Below are 19,062 nucleotides of genomic sequence, written 5' to 3' on the forward strand. Positions count from 1 at the left end.
TTGAGGGCAGATCCATTTAAATTGCATTGCAATAATCCAAACAGGCAATGATCAAGGCATGAGTGACCGTGAGCAAGGTCAGGAAAGGAAACAATTAGCACACTAGACAAATCTGTGCAAAGGTCCCCCTAGCCACAACTGCCATCTGCTCCTTGAGTAGAAGTTGTGAGTTCAGAAGAACACCCCCCCCCTCAATTGTGCACCAGCTCAATTTGGTGAAATGCCACTGTATCCAAAGTCAAAATAAAGTATTATTTAGACCTGGGGGGGGGGAGAAATCCATAGCCATTCATCTTGCCAGGATTGAGTTGAAGCCAGTACCTCCCCTTCCAGAGATATATAATTAGGTATCATTAGTGTACTGATGATATTAAATTCTGTGCCAACAAATGCCAGAAGACCTAGCAGCTTCATGCAACAGTTAAAAGGCAGTGGCGAAAGGCTCCAGCACTGGACATCCCACATTGTAGGGGCCTCGGGCTTAACTTCTCAACCACTACCAACACTGAATGGAACAGGCCATGGAGGAAGGAGGAGAACCACCATAACACAGTGCCTCTCATTCATAATCCTCAAAGCCACTCTAGAAGGAGACCATGGTTGATGGTATTGAAAGGCCAGAGAGGCCCAGGAAGGTCACACCACCTCCATCCCATGTTCTGCAAAGGTAAGGTCAAAACACATGTCTAAGTTCGTAAAGCAGAAGTTTTCTGATATTTGCCTAGCCTCAATGCTAATATACCTTAGCTTTTCCAGTCGTAATCTATATACGAGTAAAATTCTCATGTTTGTGTGTAATCTTTAACTGGGTGAAACGATGCATCATCAGGCAACAATTTTTGAACCAAGGTACCTCAAACAAGCTAGCTTGCAGAACATGCCCAAAATCCAAAATCTATGATACCCACGGAATTGAAATTTGGCAAATTTTATAACATATTTTGTAACATAAAAATTTTGAAACTTAACATTAAAAAAACCAAGTTCATGGCATCCGGCCCTCTCAATTCCTGGCAAATAGATGGGGAAGAAATGGAGGTAGTGACAGATTTTATTTTCCTGGGCTCCAAGATCACTGCAGATGGGGACTGTAGCCAAGAAATTAAAAGACGCTTGCTCCTCAGGAGGAAAGCCATGGCAAATCTAGACAGCACACTAAAAAGCAGAGACATCACCCTGTCAACAAAAGTGCGTATAGTCAAGGCTATGGTCTTCCCAGTTGCAATGTATGGCAGTGAAAGTTGGACCATTAAAAAGGCTGAGCGCCAAAGAATTGAGGCCTTTGAACTATGGTGCTGGAGAAGACTCCTGCGAGTCCCTTGGACTGCCAGGCGATCAAACCGGTCAGTCCTAGAGGAGATCAACCCTGACTGCTCTTTAGAAGGCTAGATCCTAAAGCTAAAACTCAAATACTTTGGCCACCTAATGAGAAGGAAGGACTCTCTGGAGAAGAGCCTAATGCTGGGAAAGATTGAGGGCAAGAGAAGAAGGGGACGACAGAGAATGAGGTGGCTGGATGGAGTCACTGAAGCAGTAGGCGTGAGCTTAAATGGACTCCAGAAGATGGTAGAGGACAGGAAGGCCTGGAGGAACATTGTCCATAGGGTTGCGATGGGTCGGACACGACTTCGCAGCTAACAACAATAACAACATAAAAATTATCATAAAACATTTTATGACATAATATAAAATGTCATAAAACATTTCCTGTGGTCAACTCTTAATGTTTGATTAGGCTATAGAGTTCACCATGGGCTATTTTCAGGACAAATACATCCCTGAATATCTCGCTGCCTCCCTTTTCCAGTGAAGGCAGATTAGAAGCTTGTCCATTGTTAAAGGCATTCAGGAAATATCTCTGAAAAGATAACCAAATGGGCCACAGTTGTTTAATATAACTCCTCTAGCCCATTAAATTTTATGCAATAGAGGTTACATCAGGTCAGGGTCATTGGGAGGTAAACAGCTGGTAGGAGGGGGGCTTGCAAGGGTTGGTTGAGGGTTGGTGCCATCTCTGGTTGGCTGTGCGGTTGATTTGGGTTCTGAGGGGTTTGTAGGCTGGTTGTAGATTGATGTTTGTTGACGGAATTGCTTGTGGAGTGCCAGGCTTCGATAAACTCACTAGCATGGCATGTAGCTTGGGTGTAGGATGAGGGCAGCTGATGATTTTTGTGCTGCTCCAATCGAACTGATGCTCCTTGGTGTCTATGTGGGTAGAGATTAAGGATTTGGAATTGTGGTGTTTGACTGCCAGCCAGTGTTCATGGACCCTAGTTTTTAATTTATGTGATCTTTGTCCCACATAGAATTGGTTGCAATGATTACAGCTGATTTTGTAGATTACATTGTTTCTTTCATCCTGTCTCAGTGTGACTTTTTAATTTAATTTAATTTAATTTTATTTTATTTTGTTCAAATGGCTATTGTGACCAGTTGTTGTGTCATAAGTTAAAATCAAACACCTTTTTGTTTTGCTGGTCTATTTTCTGTTAGTCTGAATGTTTCTAACAATAAAAAGGGTCATATTTAATGCAGAACTTACTACATCTTCCAAGTTCCTTGAAACTCCGTGGATTTTTTTTAAATGGCTTTCTCTAAATCCCCTAACACATGTAGGAATTCTGAAACTGCCCTAGAGGCTTAAGAATCAGGACATTATACAAGCTTAATAAATTGTTATTGTTAATGGAATTGCTTCAAACATATAAGGAGTTGAAATGAAATACTAATTTCCTTATTGTAGATCACTATCACTTTTGGGGGGGGCGAGTAAGATTTTAACAGACAGTTTAAAAACAACTTCAATGCATAAATATCATGCAACAAAATTCAGCCATCTCATCCAAAATTATCCAGTAGCCATAAAGAAACATTCATTGCATTCCTTAGTGAACAAAAGTCAGGCACATGAAAACAGTTTTATTGTTCCATAAAACCCTTCTTGACCTTCTTCTTCAAGGGTACTGCCTATTTCAGCATCCTTTCCCAAATTTTGTCTCTTGGGAGCTGCAGCAGGCATCTCCCCGCAGATGAAGGGAGCGCCGGAGAGCCTCAGCATCGCAACCTCTCGCTTCTGTTGAGAGGAAAGCCTTGTCTTTTTGCCCCTCAGAAATATGGCCGTTCCGTGAAAATTTTCTTGCCCTTCACAAAGAAGGCGACGGAGGGAAGGGAGAATTAGCCGGAAGGCTGGACAATAGAGGGGCGCGTTACTACCAGTAGTCTAGGAAACCACCAACAGCGTGAGCGGACAATTCCTAGTGGGCGAGTGCCCTGAGAGATGGATGGGGGGAAGCCTGGCATAGCGGAGGGAGGGAGGCGGTGGCCCATGGGGGAGAGCAAAGGGGCGTGCGGCTGGTGGCAGCTGCTACAAAGCTTGCATCCAGGTGAGGGGCGCGGTCATTGTTGGTGCAATGAATAGATAAAAGCCTAAGGGTGATGTGGCCGGGAATGTTGCGTGGAATCCGGGCGGAAGGCTTTGGGGGCAGGAAACTGCAACGTGAAGAAAGGCTGAGTGGAAACGAGCAGCAGCGACCGGTAAAGCGGGGTGCAGAGCCGTTGTAGTCTACTAGATGGGCGTGGTTTCGGGATGCAGGGCATGACTTAAGGACGCTGGGCTCGGTCGCGAAGCTGTCAAAAGAGACTTTGCAGTGAGCAGTTTTGATTCCACTACTGAGGGATGCTGCCTGAGGGTAAGTGATGACTCAGGACTGTTAGCATTGCCTGAATGGTTGTGGCTTAGGAGAAACTAAAACACAGGAGTACAGTAGGTCCTCTTTGATTGCTGGCTTTTTGTTCATTGAATCAGATTCTGCTGATTAAGGGAGTGTATGGAGATGTCCTCAGAAATTGGGAAACTGCTACCCGCATGGTTTGCTGCTGAGCAACTGCAGTTGCTCTGCTCCGTAAAATAGCTGTAATTATTTCCAAGGAAGTAGTAGTCATTGTACTGTAAGATCCATGAAAGGACAAGCAGGTCTCTAATTCTTTTTGTATAGCCCATTAGCCAGCTTTGATTATTAATTACAAAATCTTCGCTTCAAAGGAAAGCAAATGTATCTTTTCACAGCAGCAACTTTTTAAAAATGTGACTCTGGTTGGCATTTGAGAAAAGACGAACAATGCATTTTGCTCCTTTGTACTAGCCTTATCCAACCTAGCATATTCCAGATATATTGAATGATCAGTCTTGCTTTCTTCAGCCAGCACAGACACATTGGCTGGATATTATGGAAGTTGTCATCCAACACATCTGGAAAAAATCAAGTTGGGGAATATTCCTCTATACTTTCTCCTACGAGATGTATTGGTTTGTGTACAATATTGTGTGGCTTGAATCTGAGACTAGTTTTGAAATCTTGGTTCACTTCACAGTTATTATGCTGCTAGTTTTCTCATTTAATATAATGTAGTAAATGAGCACTCCTGTTTTTATAATCTTGGCTTTATTTGCTATGGACAAAAAAGACTATTTTTTCTAAGTGGATCCTTAAAAAAGAAAAGAAATTTAAAATGAATTGGAGATGTTATCAAGAAAACAGAACATAACATCTTTTGTTGTTGATCCATAGTACATGTGATTATTTCTCAGGAACCTCTTGGTTTTTGCACTCGGAATTACTGTCTTTGTGTACTATATACTGTACCAGTATGAGAAATGATGTTCATGCTTAACAGCTTATCCAATGGTGTATGAGAATGACTCTAACAGAGGATTCAGGAGAAGCATATAGCGCTAGTATGCTGAATAGCTAATCCATTAACAGGAGATGTCTGAGGAATATGGCCACCGCTGAGACTGAGAAGTGAGCATTTCCCCCATATACTATTACTGCTTACTGATCATTTGTGACTCATTCTTCCTCAAAGGATTACAGCCAGAACATATAGTGTAAAGCAACAGAAATGCTGGCAGAATATTAGTGCATTTCCCTGTACTGGATAGATGAATATATGAAAAATATAATTTATCTTTGGAGTTGATGTATCTCCAAATGTTGCTCCTGAAGAACTAACAATAAAGACAAGTTGAGCATGCAGGATGAAAGAAAGCATGAGTAGTAATAGCTTTTTTAGGTATGTCAGACTGATTATTGTAGCTTCAAAAAGCATTATTGGTGTTTTTGTAATGTTTAATCTTCCAGCAGTCTTTGGTTTTTCTTTTCTCTCCAAAGGTAATCACATAGCCATTCATTACTTACAGAGGAAAGAATGGTTCTCACCATGCCAACCATAAGTAATTCCTATAGCAGCAACAGTTATGAGTAAGGAATCAGTTTCCTTATGTAGTATTGCCCACTTTTTATTTCCTAGTCTTTAGCGACTATCAAAAGCATTTAATACATAGGAATATAACAGATACAATAGGCAACTCAGGCTATTGAAGCTGTGATGAACAAAGCAGCTCAGAAGTACAGAAACCTTGCAAAGTCAAAGAAGCTGATAGAATCTCAGAGACATGAGACTGTTAGAATCTATGCCACAGTTGATACAGCTCAATAAAACATGTAGATGTTCCAACTATTTGAAAGAAAGGCAGTAACTCTATTACACTTCACTACTATTAGTATGCAACTCAAATTACTTCCGTTTGATTACCTGCTGTGCAAGGGTTGCCTGCATCTTTGATTGATCCAGCTGCACTCCTCTTTTTTTTATAAAGACCACTCAGGTTGTATCCACAGCTAGTCCAGATAAATTGCAGTCATGAATATTTCATACGTGGTGCCCTTTTGCTCAAGCTGCATTTAAATCTAATGCAGTGAAATAAAATTAATAAACTGTAGCAGCCCAAAATGTAAGACTTAAATTTATTGCAGAAGGATTGAATACTGTATGCTTTCTAGTGAAAGCACAAAGTTGCTCTCTATACAACTAGCATGGAGAAAAACCTGTAGAATGAAATCTGCAAATCAGTCTCTGGGGTGAGAACTGAACTACTATATCAATACCATTTGAGGGAGGATCCCATAAGAGTAAGGTAAAGGTAAAGGTTCCCCCGCACATGCCTGCTAGTCATTTCCAACTCTAGGGACCGGTGCTCATCTCCGTTTCAAAGCCGAAGAGCCAGCGCTTGTCCGAGGACGTCTCCATGGTCATGTGGCCGGCATGACTAGACGCCAAAGGCGCACAGAACGCTGTTACCTTCTCACCGTAGTGGTCCCTATTTTTCTACTTGCATTTTTACGTGCTTTCGAACTGCTAGGTTAGCAGAAGCTGGGATGAGTAACAGGCACTCACTCTGTTACGCGGCACTTGGGATTCGACCTGCCAAACTGCCGACCTTCTGATCAACAAGAGTAAGAGTAAGAGTAAAGCGTATCATAACCTATGTTTAAGAGGTTTATTCTTATATGTTTAGGATTTAGGGGAATGGTTGAACTGTAAGTGATCTAGTTGCATTGAAGTTCATATGAATATAATTGCAGAATATTAATGGAAACACCAATTTCCATTTATTATGACTCAACCCTGAAATACAATGGATGGCATTGTCCATTCATATTCTTTTAATTTAAGGTATCATGGTATGTGTGCAGAAGAGGGGAGGTAGCTGTGCTTGCTCTCTTGAACTTAATTAAGGAAAGACGGGATAAAGATTTCCTTCTATCACACTGAGGGAAACCGTCTGATTTGAGGCCATTATCTGCAATATGCTACTATTAGTATTTTGGAAGTCATTCTCACATCCTCAGTCACTACATTGGTTTCGAAGATCTTAAGTGATATCAATATGAAAATGCAAAGATTGTCTGGTGTTTTGTTAATGTTTCAAAGATGCCATTTTCAGGAATATACATTGGAATAAGTTGAACTGTAGGGTGATATCTAGCTAGCTGGAATCTGGACAACAGCACACTCCAGTGCTATATTTTATTTCAGCCCTAAATACATTATTTCACTATTTCACTAATCCATTCTTATTTTATCAGAAGAACATTTGAAAATAATCTGCCAGTCATCAGAAGAATGTGCCTGTTAGATGTATCCATATAACATATGCTGTCAATTTGGTCATTAAAATTCTTAGTGTTCAATATCATAAAAACATTAATCGTATTAACGCAGTTATTTCATAATTTAATGAGAAAATACATAGCCCTTTCTTGGTTTGGGATTAAACCACTTTCTCTGAGTTTTATATTGTCCTTTATATTGTTCTTAGGTTAATTAGTCATTCCCAGCTATGAATAACTATGCAACTCGGTAACTAAGTAATTCCAAAATATATTTTCTAAAATATATTGTGATGTTTGCTAATGTCATGCATGAAATGAATACTATGATTTTGTGATGTCTGTGCAGCACCAGAAATGGTGCCTGGTTTACTATCAAGCTCAGATGGTGTGCAGATCATATTTCTTATAGGTGGAGCCAAATCTAATAAAATATGGTTGCTCTGATTTTAGTGATAGATTACTTCGGACAAAGGACTTATAGGAGACCCTTTTAGATGGTAATTATTTACTTATTTCAAAATGGGGCAAGCTAAGTCTGCTGTAGTAAGAAATTTCTCTTGACAATACCCATTGTCTACCTTTCCCATTCATAGTGCATAGTTTTGTAAATGTAAACTCCACTCCCTCCTAGCACTGATGATGTTACCTAGTTTGGTAACAAAACATCTGCAAGAAAACTACCAAGCTAAGAGAGCACCAAGGACCCCATAGTTTTGTAAATGTTCTCTCCTTTCATACTTGTCTTATGCTGTTTTCATATTCCTGAACCTTCTGTTGCAGCTGCTGTCCAGTCTTCCTGAAAGTTAGTATCATGACCTTGACTAAGGGCTCATTCACTTACTCCAGTGGAGAGGAATACTGTGGGGAATGGAAGGAAGGTAAGTGAATTTTTCATAGGTGCAGTACCATCAGGTTTACTTATGGGACCCTGCTTGGGAAAGATACATACTATTTTTATTACTACGGAGAATTCAGCCAGAGAATTTTTTTTCTATTGTCATTATGAAATAGAATTTGAAATTGTTTTGAAATTGGTTAGATCAGGAACTCTATTAAGATGAAGTTATGAAAATGATCATAGAACAAGCAAAGCCTCCTAGTGTAAAAGAAGTCTCACAAACAAAGTGAAATGAAAGAGTTTATTTATTTTAGACATATATTAGATGCACAAAAACAAAGGAAAGATACTTCAAATCTGCACACATCTGTAAACAGAAAATTGGACTGAAAACAAAGCAATTGGAACCTACAGTTGCTATTAGGTAAAGGTAAAGGTTCCCCCGCACATGCGTGCTAGTCGTTTCTGACTCTAGGGGCCGGTGCTCATCCCCGTTTCAAAGCCAAAGAGCCAGTGCTTGTCCAAGGACGTCTCCATGGTCATGTGGCCGGCATGACTAGATGCCAAAGGAGCATGGAACGCTGTTACCTTCCCACCGTAGTGGTCCCTATTTTTCTACTTGCATTTTTACTTGCTTTCGAACTGCTAGGTTGGCAGAAGCTGAGACAAGTAACAGGCGCTCACTCTGTTACGCAGTACTCGGGATTCAACCCGCCAAACTGCTGACCTTCTGATCGACAAGCTCAGCGTCCTAACCCACTGAGCCACCGCGTCCCTTGCTATTAGTCATTAACAATAAATAGTATTTACACTACCTCTTTTCTCAGAAACAAGAAATATGTACCTTGTGTTCTTACTGTATTTCTAAAATTGGAGAACTATGTTGTGCTTAAAAACAATTGCTATCATAGTTATAGCTGATGAAAGGAATCCATGCTCTTGCCAGGAGACCTCTGATTTCTTTCATAAAAGGAGCTTGCGTTATGAGGAATTACAGGTGGGTAGAGGTGATTCATCCCATTTAACAAAGAAGATGCTTGCATAGCTTTTAGAGAAGGATGGCTACAAACTCTCAATTTCAACTTTGCAATGGCTTCTACAAGAAGCTACCTTGACTATTGCAAAGAATGGCTCTATTAGGGTGGGCAACAAAGAACATAAGCTTCCTCCTGGTGAGGGAAGAGCTTCTAAAACTAGTTCTGCAAATAGATTTTCTTTGAAAAAATGTCTAAGAATACTATGCTCTCTGCCCTCTTCACCCAGATACCTTTATCAGGAGACGGAGATGACCCCCTTCATTATCCCCGTACTGCCGTACAGTATACTATTGGTTACTAATGATGGCCCAGAGTACATCAATATACTTAATAGGATCACGTAGGATTTGCAAGTCATACAATATGTAAATCTAGGCAGCAATAGGATTATTGTTTGGAGTTAAACTAATGTTCTCCAGTCACCTGTGTTATTTGACAACAAATAGGACAATTAAAACAAAGCCTTTTCCTACTGCCAGGACAGAAACAAAATCCTAGAATGGCTCTTCAAAAGTGGGGCAGCCTTAGGAATTCTGTTTCAGTGTAACTTTTCCCCTCACCTTATGACTATATGAAGAGTAAAACCTGGAAGGAAAGGACTGGGGTAAATAAACCCACTCACAGAGGTAATGTTGCACTTTCATTTTATGTATACGATATCTGTGCTTTGGTATGTCCAATGCATAGAGCTACTAGCATATCTACTCCCATCTAGCACTGATCACTGTTCTCCACACGTATTTTGGGACATTAGTCTCTGGTGGGGGTGGGGGTGGAAGTAAATACTGAAACTTCCAGTACTTTATCAGCAAAGTAGTTGCTATCTTTGATAAGTGGTGTTCTGAAGCACCCTTCACTGATTCCTATATGCATGTACAATTAACATACCAAAAATATATGGACAAATAATAACTGATCATTGGACTTTTTCACCTATTTCTCCATCAGTATATTGGTGATATGCTGGACTTTTTTTGCTTTAAGTTTCCTGCAGAAGTGGTGAAAGAAATCGGCGAAACCATTTCTTTCATTTTTAAAAACTCAGTTGCAATTCACAAGAGTTCTGCCAGTTTCTCTTTCTAGTCCAAATGACAGGAAGAAGGATGTTTTCGCCACCATCCACCCAGTGCATCAGACAGAAAGATTTTATTATTTATTTATCAAATTTCATTTTATTTTTAGCTTACCAAATTATAAGGAAGAGTCAGCTGTGTGTTTCTGAGGCACACCAATGATCTATCCATGAAAATCACGTGCCCTCAAAGATCTACCTCTAGAAAAAAAAAGCAATTCTTGTTTTCATACCAGTCGGGACCATAGTAACCAGAACACCTGGCCAACATCATTATCAAAGTTGAATAATGGATTGAAAACTGGACAGCAATTTCTTAAGCCAACTGCACTTCCAGCCAGTTTCACCATAGGGCTCAGCTGGAAAAAAAAAGTGTTCTTTAGAGATATACTTTGAATCAGTGTGGTACATGAGAGACTTTATAGTAGTGGTTACACAGTCAAATTTAGAAAACTGGACCTTTTCCTTGAGGCTCACAAATCTTTTTTAAAAGAGTGCGGTGAACCTGTGCATGATGTAATAATGCATGTAATAACGCAGCCTTTATATGTTTTATAAATAATATTTGGTAAAAGGAACAAACAACAAGAGGTTCCTTTTATTCTTGATCTGCCTACCAGATTATCTGGCATGGACTCTGTTATTATTTCCTTTTCATTTTGAAACTAATATAAAATAAGATGTCACTATAGTGATTGATAAGATATGGCCTCCAAACAACAGTGTTGTCTTTTTGGCCACTGATAGAAAAATAATGCTGCTCATTTTCTCCCATTAGGGCGTCGACATGGAATTGGACAATTGACTTTTGCTGATGGCAGCATTTACGTTGGACATTTTGAAAATGGTCTCTTCAATGGATATGGAGTGCTCAGTTTTGCAGATGGTTCCAGGTGGGCACTGGATTGTGAGTTCAGTAGCATTGTGCTAGCTAGTACAAAGAGAGTACACACATGCATGATCTGAGTCATTTTCAGAAATATGAATAAATATGTAGTACAGATTGCCCATGGTATGATAAAGAATTATGCAGAATGACTGTTTATAGCTACTTTTTGCATGCATGAATTTTCTTTTAATACAAGTATGCAACAAAAATATCCCATAATATTTGTTGCCATATAATTTTTCATGTAGATCAATAGTAGACTGTAGAATGGCCGTTGAACATTTTAAGATAATTCATTAATACTTCTATGGCCTTTTTCCTTTTGTTTAGTACTGATGTTTTAAGAACTTTAATATAGTGATTGCAGATGAGATAGCAATGTCCAATCAGACATGCTCCTGTTATTGTTGCAGATATGAGGGGGAATTTATGCAGGGAAAATTCAACGGTGTTGGAGTCTTCACACGCTATGACAACATGATCTTCGAGGGAGAATTCAAGGGTGGACGGGTTGATGGTTTTGGTGAGTGATAAGGATACGTCCTGTGGGTGTAACTAAGCAGCAAAGCTAATAACCGTGGATTAAATCTATATTGGTAACTCTGCTGCCGCATGGAACAGGGCATAAGTGAGAGTTCGTTTAAAAATGCAGATACATGCAGACATATTTCATAGTACTGCATGCACAAATCAACTTTCCTACTGAACAATAATGTTCTATTTTCTCCCACAGGACTTTTGACTTTTCCTGATGGCTCTCATGGGATACCCCGTAATGAAGGCTTTTTTGAAAACAACAAACTCTTGCGACGGGAAAAGTGCCAGACAGTGGTCCAACGTGCACAGAGTGCCTCAAAGATGGCACACAGCTTGACAGCATAAGCGGTATAAATTCTACAGTAATACAGGGCTTTCTTATGACTGGCAGCCTAACCCAGAGGTTGGTAAGAGTGTGGAGTACAAAATTCACAGAGGCAAATACTATCTCTAGGATGCAAACTATCATAACTGAATCCTGCTTGCCTTTATCATTTCCATAAGCAGCCTAGCCCCTATAATGTGAACTGGTGCCAAAACTCGGCCATGAAGCCTGTGTCTCCTGTCAGTATCACATTTCCTTTGTCAGAAGCATTCTCCATTAGACAGATTGCTAATCCTATAACCCCACAACTGAGTTGGACACAATCCATCCATCTTTCTTGCCACAAACTTGACACAGCTGGAATGTTATATGATCAGTTGAGTTGGTTTCCAGTGGTCAAAGGAAGATTAAAGAACTTGCATTTAGCTTAATTTTCTATCTTCTTATATGTCCCTAAACCTCCAGTTGATTCCTCACTGCTCAGTCTTCCTTTCTTTATAAAAAATAAATGAATAAATATAAAAAGCAAAGAATTAACATACTGAGTGGAATTAAGAATTCTAGACTTTCTGAATGTGACTTTTAACAATTTTGCAGATCAGCATAAGAGTGTCTGAGTTCTGCTACACTTTATGCTTTATGCTCCAGAATAGATCCAGGATCGTTTCCACTCTTTATTCTAGCTTTGTGTTTTACACAATTTGCTAAGGCCGTTTTCACTGTGAGCTTCTTGTGTGACACATCGTTTCACAATTATCCCTTCCTTACGTGAAATGTAGGTCACTTATCTAAGGGCCACAGAAGGAAGAGATTCACTAAGCTCCAGAGATGTTGCATGGTTTTCGTTTACTATAGTGTCATATACATAGAGCTGTATTATTTTACAAATGTTAAAAAGGGAGCATCATTACTTTATTAAAATCTTGCCTCTGCTAATCATAGGACAAGGCAAAGTTTTGCAAATGCCTTCCTACTTCATAACTGGAAGTTATTTGCACACAAATACTCTTAGTCTCCACCCACACTTCCCTCTTTTGGCTTCTGAAATTTTACCACACATTCCATTAATGTTTCAAGCCTGACTCTGCTGCCTTAATGGCTAGACATTTGCTTTAAAATAAAAATGAATCTCAGGATGCTGATCACTAGTCCAAAATATTATATCACACAATAATGGCATGTATAGCCCTATATGTATCCAAAATAAGCAACAGCATCTTTTATACAATGCTGTAAAGGTAAAGAGACAGCTGTTCCTAGATAATGCCATATTGTATATCTTTATAGAACAGTGTTTCTCTATCTTGGCACCTTTATGATGTATGGACTTCAACTCCCAGAAGTCGTCAGGAAGTCCACAAATCTTAAAGGTGCCAAGGTTGAGAAACACCATTTTAGAAAATGCATTAAGTAACACTGGAATCTAGCACAACAGCTTATAATAACTTATAAATGTGGAGATTGCAGGGCATTCTTAATATATAGTACAAATAGATGGGCAATGATATGGAAGGGATAATTGGTTCCTTGCTAGAGATGCAGGCTGAATGAAAATGCCAGGCTGGTGGAATAAAAGTTAAATTTTCTGGAGGTGATAGCAAATCCCTCAGTGGGGTAACAATTGAGTTAAAATGGATCAATAAAGATTAACTCTGTCAATCATTTTATGTTTCTGTGCACTAAAATTAAACATGGGATTGTTTAACGTGTGTGGGGGGGTGTTCTTAGTCAAGCATTGACCCATGTAATGTGTGTTCCTAAGTGCCATGCTGGAGACCTTGTAACCAGCTGATCTCCACACTGAATGTCTGTGTGTCAATGCTACCCTCGTGCCTTTGTGTCTTTGCCCATCTAAGGGCCTTGGCCAAATAAAGAGTTGCTGAAGCTCGACTTTGGTGTATTATTTTCCTACGGTACTGAGGCAGGTGGATTAGCCTTATTCAATTACGCAGATCCAGAATGGATCTCATTATTTATTCTGACCTAATATGCTGTAGTGCTTAAAAGTTTGTGAACCCTTTTGAATTTTCAATATTTCTGCATAAATATGATCTAAAGTGTGAACTGTTCTAAAACTCTTCTCCCCAACACCCAGATAGCAATAACTGCAATTAAAATCTTCTGTTGATCAGTCCATCAGCTTGGAGAAATTTTAGCCCGCTCCCATAGCTCCTTAGAGAAGCAGCTTCAACTTGGAGATGTCAGTGGATTTCCTTACATGTCCTGCCCAATTCAGATCCCTCCACAATATTTCTATAGGATGAAGATCAGGACATTGATTGGGCCATTCCAAAATGTTTACTTTTTTCTGCTTTAACCATTCTGTGGTTGTAGGATTGGACTGTTTGGGGTCATTGTCTTGCTGTGTGACCCATTTTCTCTTGAGTTTTAGTTCATGGATACATATCCTGACATTTTCATGTAAAATTGGCCCAATTCAGAATTCATAATTCCATCAGTAATGGAATCCTAGTCATCCTAGTCAAACGATAGCAAAGTAGCCCAAAACCATGGTACTCCTACACCATTTCTCTGATAGGATAAGATTCCTATGCAGAAATGCAATGTTTTATCCTTCACCAAACAAAACACTTCATTCCAGCCAACAAGTTCTATTTGGCCTGATCTTTCCAATAGAATTAATGTAGGGTCTTTTGGAAACTGTATTGCACTATACACAGGTAATAATGTTCTTTTTAGAGCAGAGTGAGTTTCTTCCAACCCCATCATGCATACCATTGGTATTCAGTGTACTCCTAGTGGTGGTCTCATGAGCATTGACTTTTATCAACACAACAGAGGCTTTTAGTTCCTTAGATGTTACCTGGAGTCCTTTGAGACCTCCCAAAGAATTACGCACATTGCTGTTTGTTATTTTGGTTAGTCAACCACTCCTAAGGAGGATAACAGTGGTGATGGATTGCCAGCCTTCATACAAAATCTGCCTGACAGTGGACTGGTGGAGTCCAAACTCTTTGGAAATAGAGTTTGATGAACTAGTCATATTTTAGATCATACTGAAAATTTTAAGCACTACTATACAGGCTCCATTCTCTAGTTCCATCACTCACTCATTCAGTCCTTGAAAGATCAATGGGAATTAATCTGAAAAGCTTGCTCATCATTGCAATGAGAATATCTGTTTAGACTGAATATAAAAACAGGACAAATCATCATATAACCACTCCAATGCTGGAGTATAAGTCGCTGTTGTTTTTTAAAAAGCAGACAGCATTAACTCTCATTTCCGATGGTTTGTAACCTTTAATTGGATGAAATGGTGTATTATAGGACAACAAGTTTTGAATCAAGATACCTCAGATGGGCTAACTTATAGAAGGTGTACAAAATCTGAGACCCATGACTCCCAGGGGACTAAAATTTGAGAAAGTTGTGGCAACTGCTGCAGTCATGTGATCATTCTTAATACTCCCTGCCAGCTTCCTACAAAGAAAGCCAACAGGGAAACTTGCAGGAAGATGGAAGTTGCTCCTGATCCCACTGCTATTTTCCTCCTGTGGTCGTTTAGTTCAGCTTAGGTAAGGAAATGTCTCTGAAATGTTGACCCAATGGGCTATGGGTTGTCTAGTAATCTTAAAAGGTATTCTTTCAACTCATTTAATGGACCATATGTGAATATATGAATTTGCTTTAAATGGTAGGTTGAAACAGCGCTTAGCCAAGATGCCATTTTGTTTGTGGCTGAGCATATGCATGACTTCAGCTGCTGTAATTTATCCAACAACTAAGGTTAAATTATAGCTTAGCAGAATGTATTGAATGCAGCCAGTGAGTTTTAGATAAATAAAGGCTACCCCAATACTTTCCAATGTTATTTTATTATATTCCTTTTCATTTTTTCCTTTGATCCTTTGACCTACAACTGTCAAAACTGCCCCCTTTGAACAATCTTCACCTGATGCTAGTCTTTGTGTTTGCAACTGCTTGCTATGCTATGCTGGCAAAGTGTTAAGTCCTTTACTTTTTCATATCTATGTTAAGAAAATTTTGACACAATTAGCTTCCATTAACTGGTAAAACTAAACTTAAGTACCTGTTATGCATTTTCTTGTTTACAATTTCAATTTCCTCCCAACTTTTTCCACTTAAAGAAGAGATTTTCCATAACACTTTTTGTTCCATTCATGCTATTGGAATTGTATAAAATACTTCAAGAAACAGCTTGATTAAATTCTGATGCTCTATTCTCACTGACCTCAGCCATAGTTATTGGGTTTGGGGCTATGACTATATAGACACAATTATCCACTTCTAGTAATTTTGGATCTAGGTGTAGAGCAAGAAGTTGTACTGTCAATTAGCCTTAATGTGTTTATGCTTTAGCTAAAAATATAGTCATCAGCAGCACTATTGAATGGTTCTCCATTTCTCTTTCCAAATATAATGTACCATTATTAGACAGGAAACATGTAGAATAATAGAAGCATAATTATCTTGAAGAATGTATTTTATGCCATACCATAAAACTTCTGTACTTGAGGATGACTCAGACCTATGTAGCAGTATTTTATGAAACAATTTTCAAAAAATGCTTAATTTTTGCTGATCTAGCTTTAGTGAATACCAGGGTTTTTTTTCTCATAGAACGGTCAGAACGGCGTTCCGGCACCTTTTTTTTTTGCAAAAAAAAAAAAAACAAACTCCCTCTAATCTTGGCTCTTTTTTATGACTCGTGGACTTCAACTCCCAGAAATCCTGAGCCAGCCACGCTGAAGGGAAAGAGAGAGGTTTCCAAGCTGAGCCATGCTGGCTCAGGAATTCTGGGAGTTGGAGTCCTTGAGTCATAAAAGAGCCAAGGTTGCCTACCCTGCACTAGAGGAGGACATTACAATTATTTACAAGGTTACTTCTTAAGGAACTAAACTTTTAGAATCTAAAACAGCTAATTCAAAAAAGCCAACAGGAAAGAACCTCACATTTCTCATCTGCTTCTGTCTTTTGGAAGGTAAAATTAGATAACAAAATAATCTATTTCCCATGTCACAGGTCGGCAACCTGCGGCTCCGGAGCCACATGCGGCTCTTTCAGCCGTCTCCTGCGGCTCCCAGTCCTCCGCCATGTGCAGTCCCCCCCAAAAAAAGTTTAACCAATCAATTCAAACTTCTCACCAAAAAAAAAATCTCACAAATTGATTGGTTGAACTTCTTTGGTTTGTGGGACTGCCCACAAACATCTTTTCTTTTTGGACTGCACGTGGCGGCAGCAGAAGAGACGGAGGACTGCTGGAAAGAAGGTATGTGGGTCAGTCAGATGGGGTGAGGGGGGGGGACGCAGAAGCTGATTGAACGTGCGGGTGAGGCAGAGCTGCTGTCTGGGGCCGGAGGGGAGGCCGGGCAGATTTCCCCTGCCTTGCCAGGCAAATGGAGGCTGATGGAACGCGCGCACAAGGGAGAGGTGCTGCTCGGGGCCAGAGGGAGGCTGATCAAATGCGCGCACGAGGGAGAGGTGCTGCTCGGGGCCAGAGGAGAGGCTGGGCAGATTTCCCCCACCCTGCCAGGCAAACAGAGGCTGATCAAACACGTGCGTGAGGGAGAACAGCACCTCTCCCTCATGCGTGCGTTTGATCAGCCTCCCTCTGGCCCCGAGCAGCACCTCTCCCTCACACGCGTGTTTGATCAGCCTCAGTTTGCCTGGCAAGGCGGGGAAAATTTGCCCGGCCTCCCCTCCAATCCCGAGCAACACCTCCCCCTCGCGCAAGCATGTCAGCTAGGTGAATAGGTCTTTCTCCCTCCACCCCCAGAGGGAGAAGCCCCCCTTGCCTGCCCACGCAAAGCTGCCAGCCACGCAACATGCCCGGCTGCAGCGAGTCAAGCGGCAACTGTTTTCTTTCTTTCTCTTCATTTTTTCCTTCCTTCCTTCCCATATTCTTCCTTCCTTCTTCCTTTCTTCTTCTTCCTTCCCTTCCTCCTTCTTTCTCTCTCTCTTAATAAGCAAACAATCAGGGCTCTGACTGGCTGCTCCACACTTCCTCCTCCTCCTCCTCCCCCCCAAATAAACTGCATGCAAAAATCCCACAAAAACCCCCAAATCCCGCAGCAGGCTGAGATAGGCAAGCCTGAGAAGCAGCCTCAGAAGATTTGCCACAACAGCTCCTTCTCCCCTCCCTTGGAGCAGTCTTTTCTGAGGGGAGAAGAAGCCAGCTCGGCGGAGCCATCCATACCAGAGCTGGACAGGGGGCAGGCCCGGTGTATGTCTCGCCTTAGGTAGGCTCCACTCTTTAATCAAGCCCTGTTGTGTGCATGTGCATGCACGTGTGCATGCGCACGTGCATTTTGCAGCTCCCAGGGTTTTTTTGGTGAGGGAACTGGTTCCAAGTGGCTCTTTCACCGATTCAGGTTGCCGATCCCTGTCCTATGTTAACATCTCTGCAATGAAATCAATAAAGGTAACAGGAAAGAAATGAGAAACATTTTTCTCAATGTAATATGTCTAATTTAGCTGACGCTAGAAAAAAATAGTATCTTTTGTACACTCTTGAAAAGTATTTTGAATCTATAAACATCTATTACAACTATTAAACATTTCTTAAGAATGAAATATTCTTAATTTGGACTTTACTTTTACTGTTTGGACTGTTGTGTGTTTTGAAAAATAGATTATTTAGAATCTAGCTATGTTGCACTTCAGTCTTTAAATAATTAACCTAGTATATACATAACAATATATGATGTTTTCCATGGTGAGCTTAACATCAATAACATTTATTAAAAAGGCTAAAATAATTTCTGGTGGTATTATCTGTGGTATTATCTGTACATTAAAATTTTTAGTCACAAGTAAGTAAGATATTATTTGCAAACAGGATGGCAATAAACAATTTAGGCTGCATTTACATCAGGGCTTTTCAACCTTTTCAGAAATTGTACCACTGTTAGGACATGACAATATTCAAGCACCACCAGTGCTTAACAAGGTGTCAAAAACTTGATGACTAAAAAAAAAGGGGGGGTGTATTTTGGGTTTCATTGGTTAGATTCATTTATTGTTATAGAAATGGCTACTTTATAATATTATAGAAAAGCAAAAAGTTGAGGTTCAATGTTAATGCTTCCTTCTACTCCTGTAACAGAGGAAGTCAGAAGTCAGTGCCTTTTCTTTTTCCGGTCTCCCCCTCACTTTTCCCCTTTTTTCTCACCCTTCGCTCGCAAAAGCTCCCCCATTCATTCACACTTTGCGCACAAAACCTCCAGTCGCTCTCACTCACTCCTCTGTCTCTTTCAAAGGCACCTCTTTCAGTCTTTCCCCCAATCACACGGTCTCTTTCAAAGGCCTCTTGCTCGCTCGCTCACTCACTTACTGCCCCGTTGCTTCCAAACGCCATTTGCTCATTCACTCACTCACTTACTTACTGCCCCATCGCTTCCAAACACCACTTGCTCTCTCACTC

The 19,062-nt window shown here is 40.2% G+C and overlaps 1 protein-coding gene across 1 annotated transcript; it reads left to right on the plus strand.

Moving 5' to 3' along the window:
- Window positions 1–596: 596 nt before the first annotated feature.
- Window positions 597–11,958, plus strand: MORN4 (MORN repeat containing 4; the record flags this gene model as incomplete). Its single annotated transcript, XM_081328560.1, has 5 exons — window positions 597–667; window positions 7,737–7,834; window positions 10,682–10,796; window positions 11,206–11,315; window positions 11,526–11,958. 5 exons carry the CDS (start codon window positions 597–599, stop codon window positions 11,672–11,674), a joined length of 543 nt encoding a protein of 180 aa, XP_081184686.1. The 3' UTR covers window positions 11,675–11,958.
- Between the last annotated feature and the right edge of the window lie 7,104 nt (window positions 11,959–19,062).

This window comes from Vipera berus (genome assembly GCF_964194415.1).
Source record: "Vipera berus genome assembly, chromosome: 5".
In the NCBI taxonomy this organism is placed as follows: Eukaryota; Metazoa; Chordata; class Lepidosauria; order Squamata; family Viperidae; genus Vipera; species Vipera berus.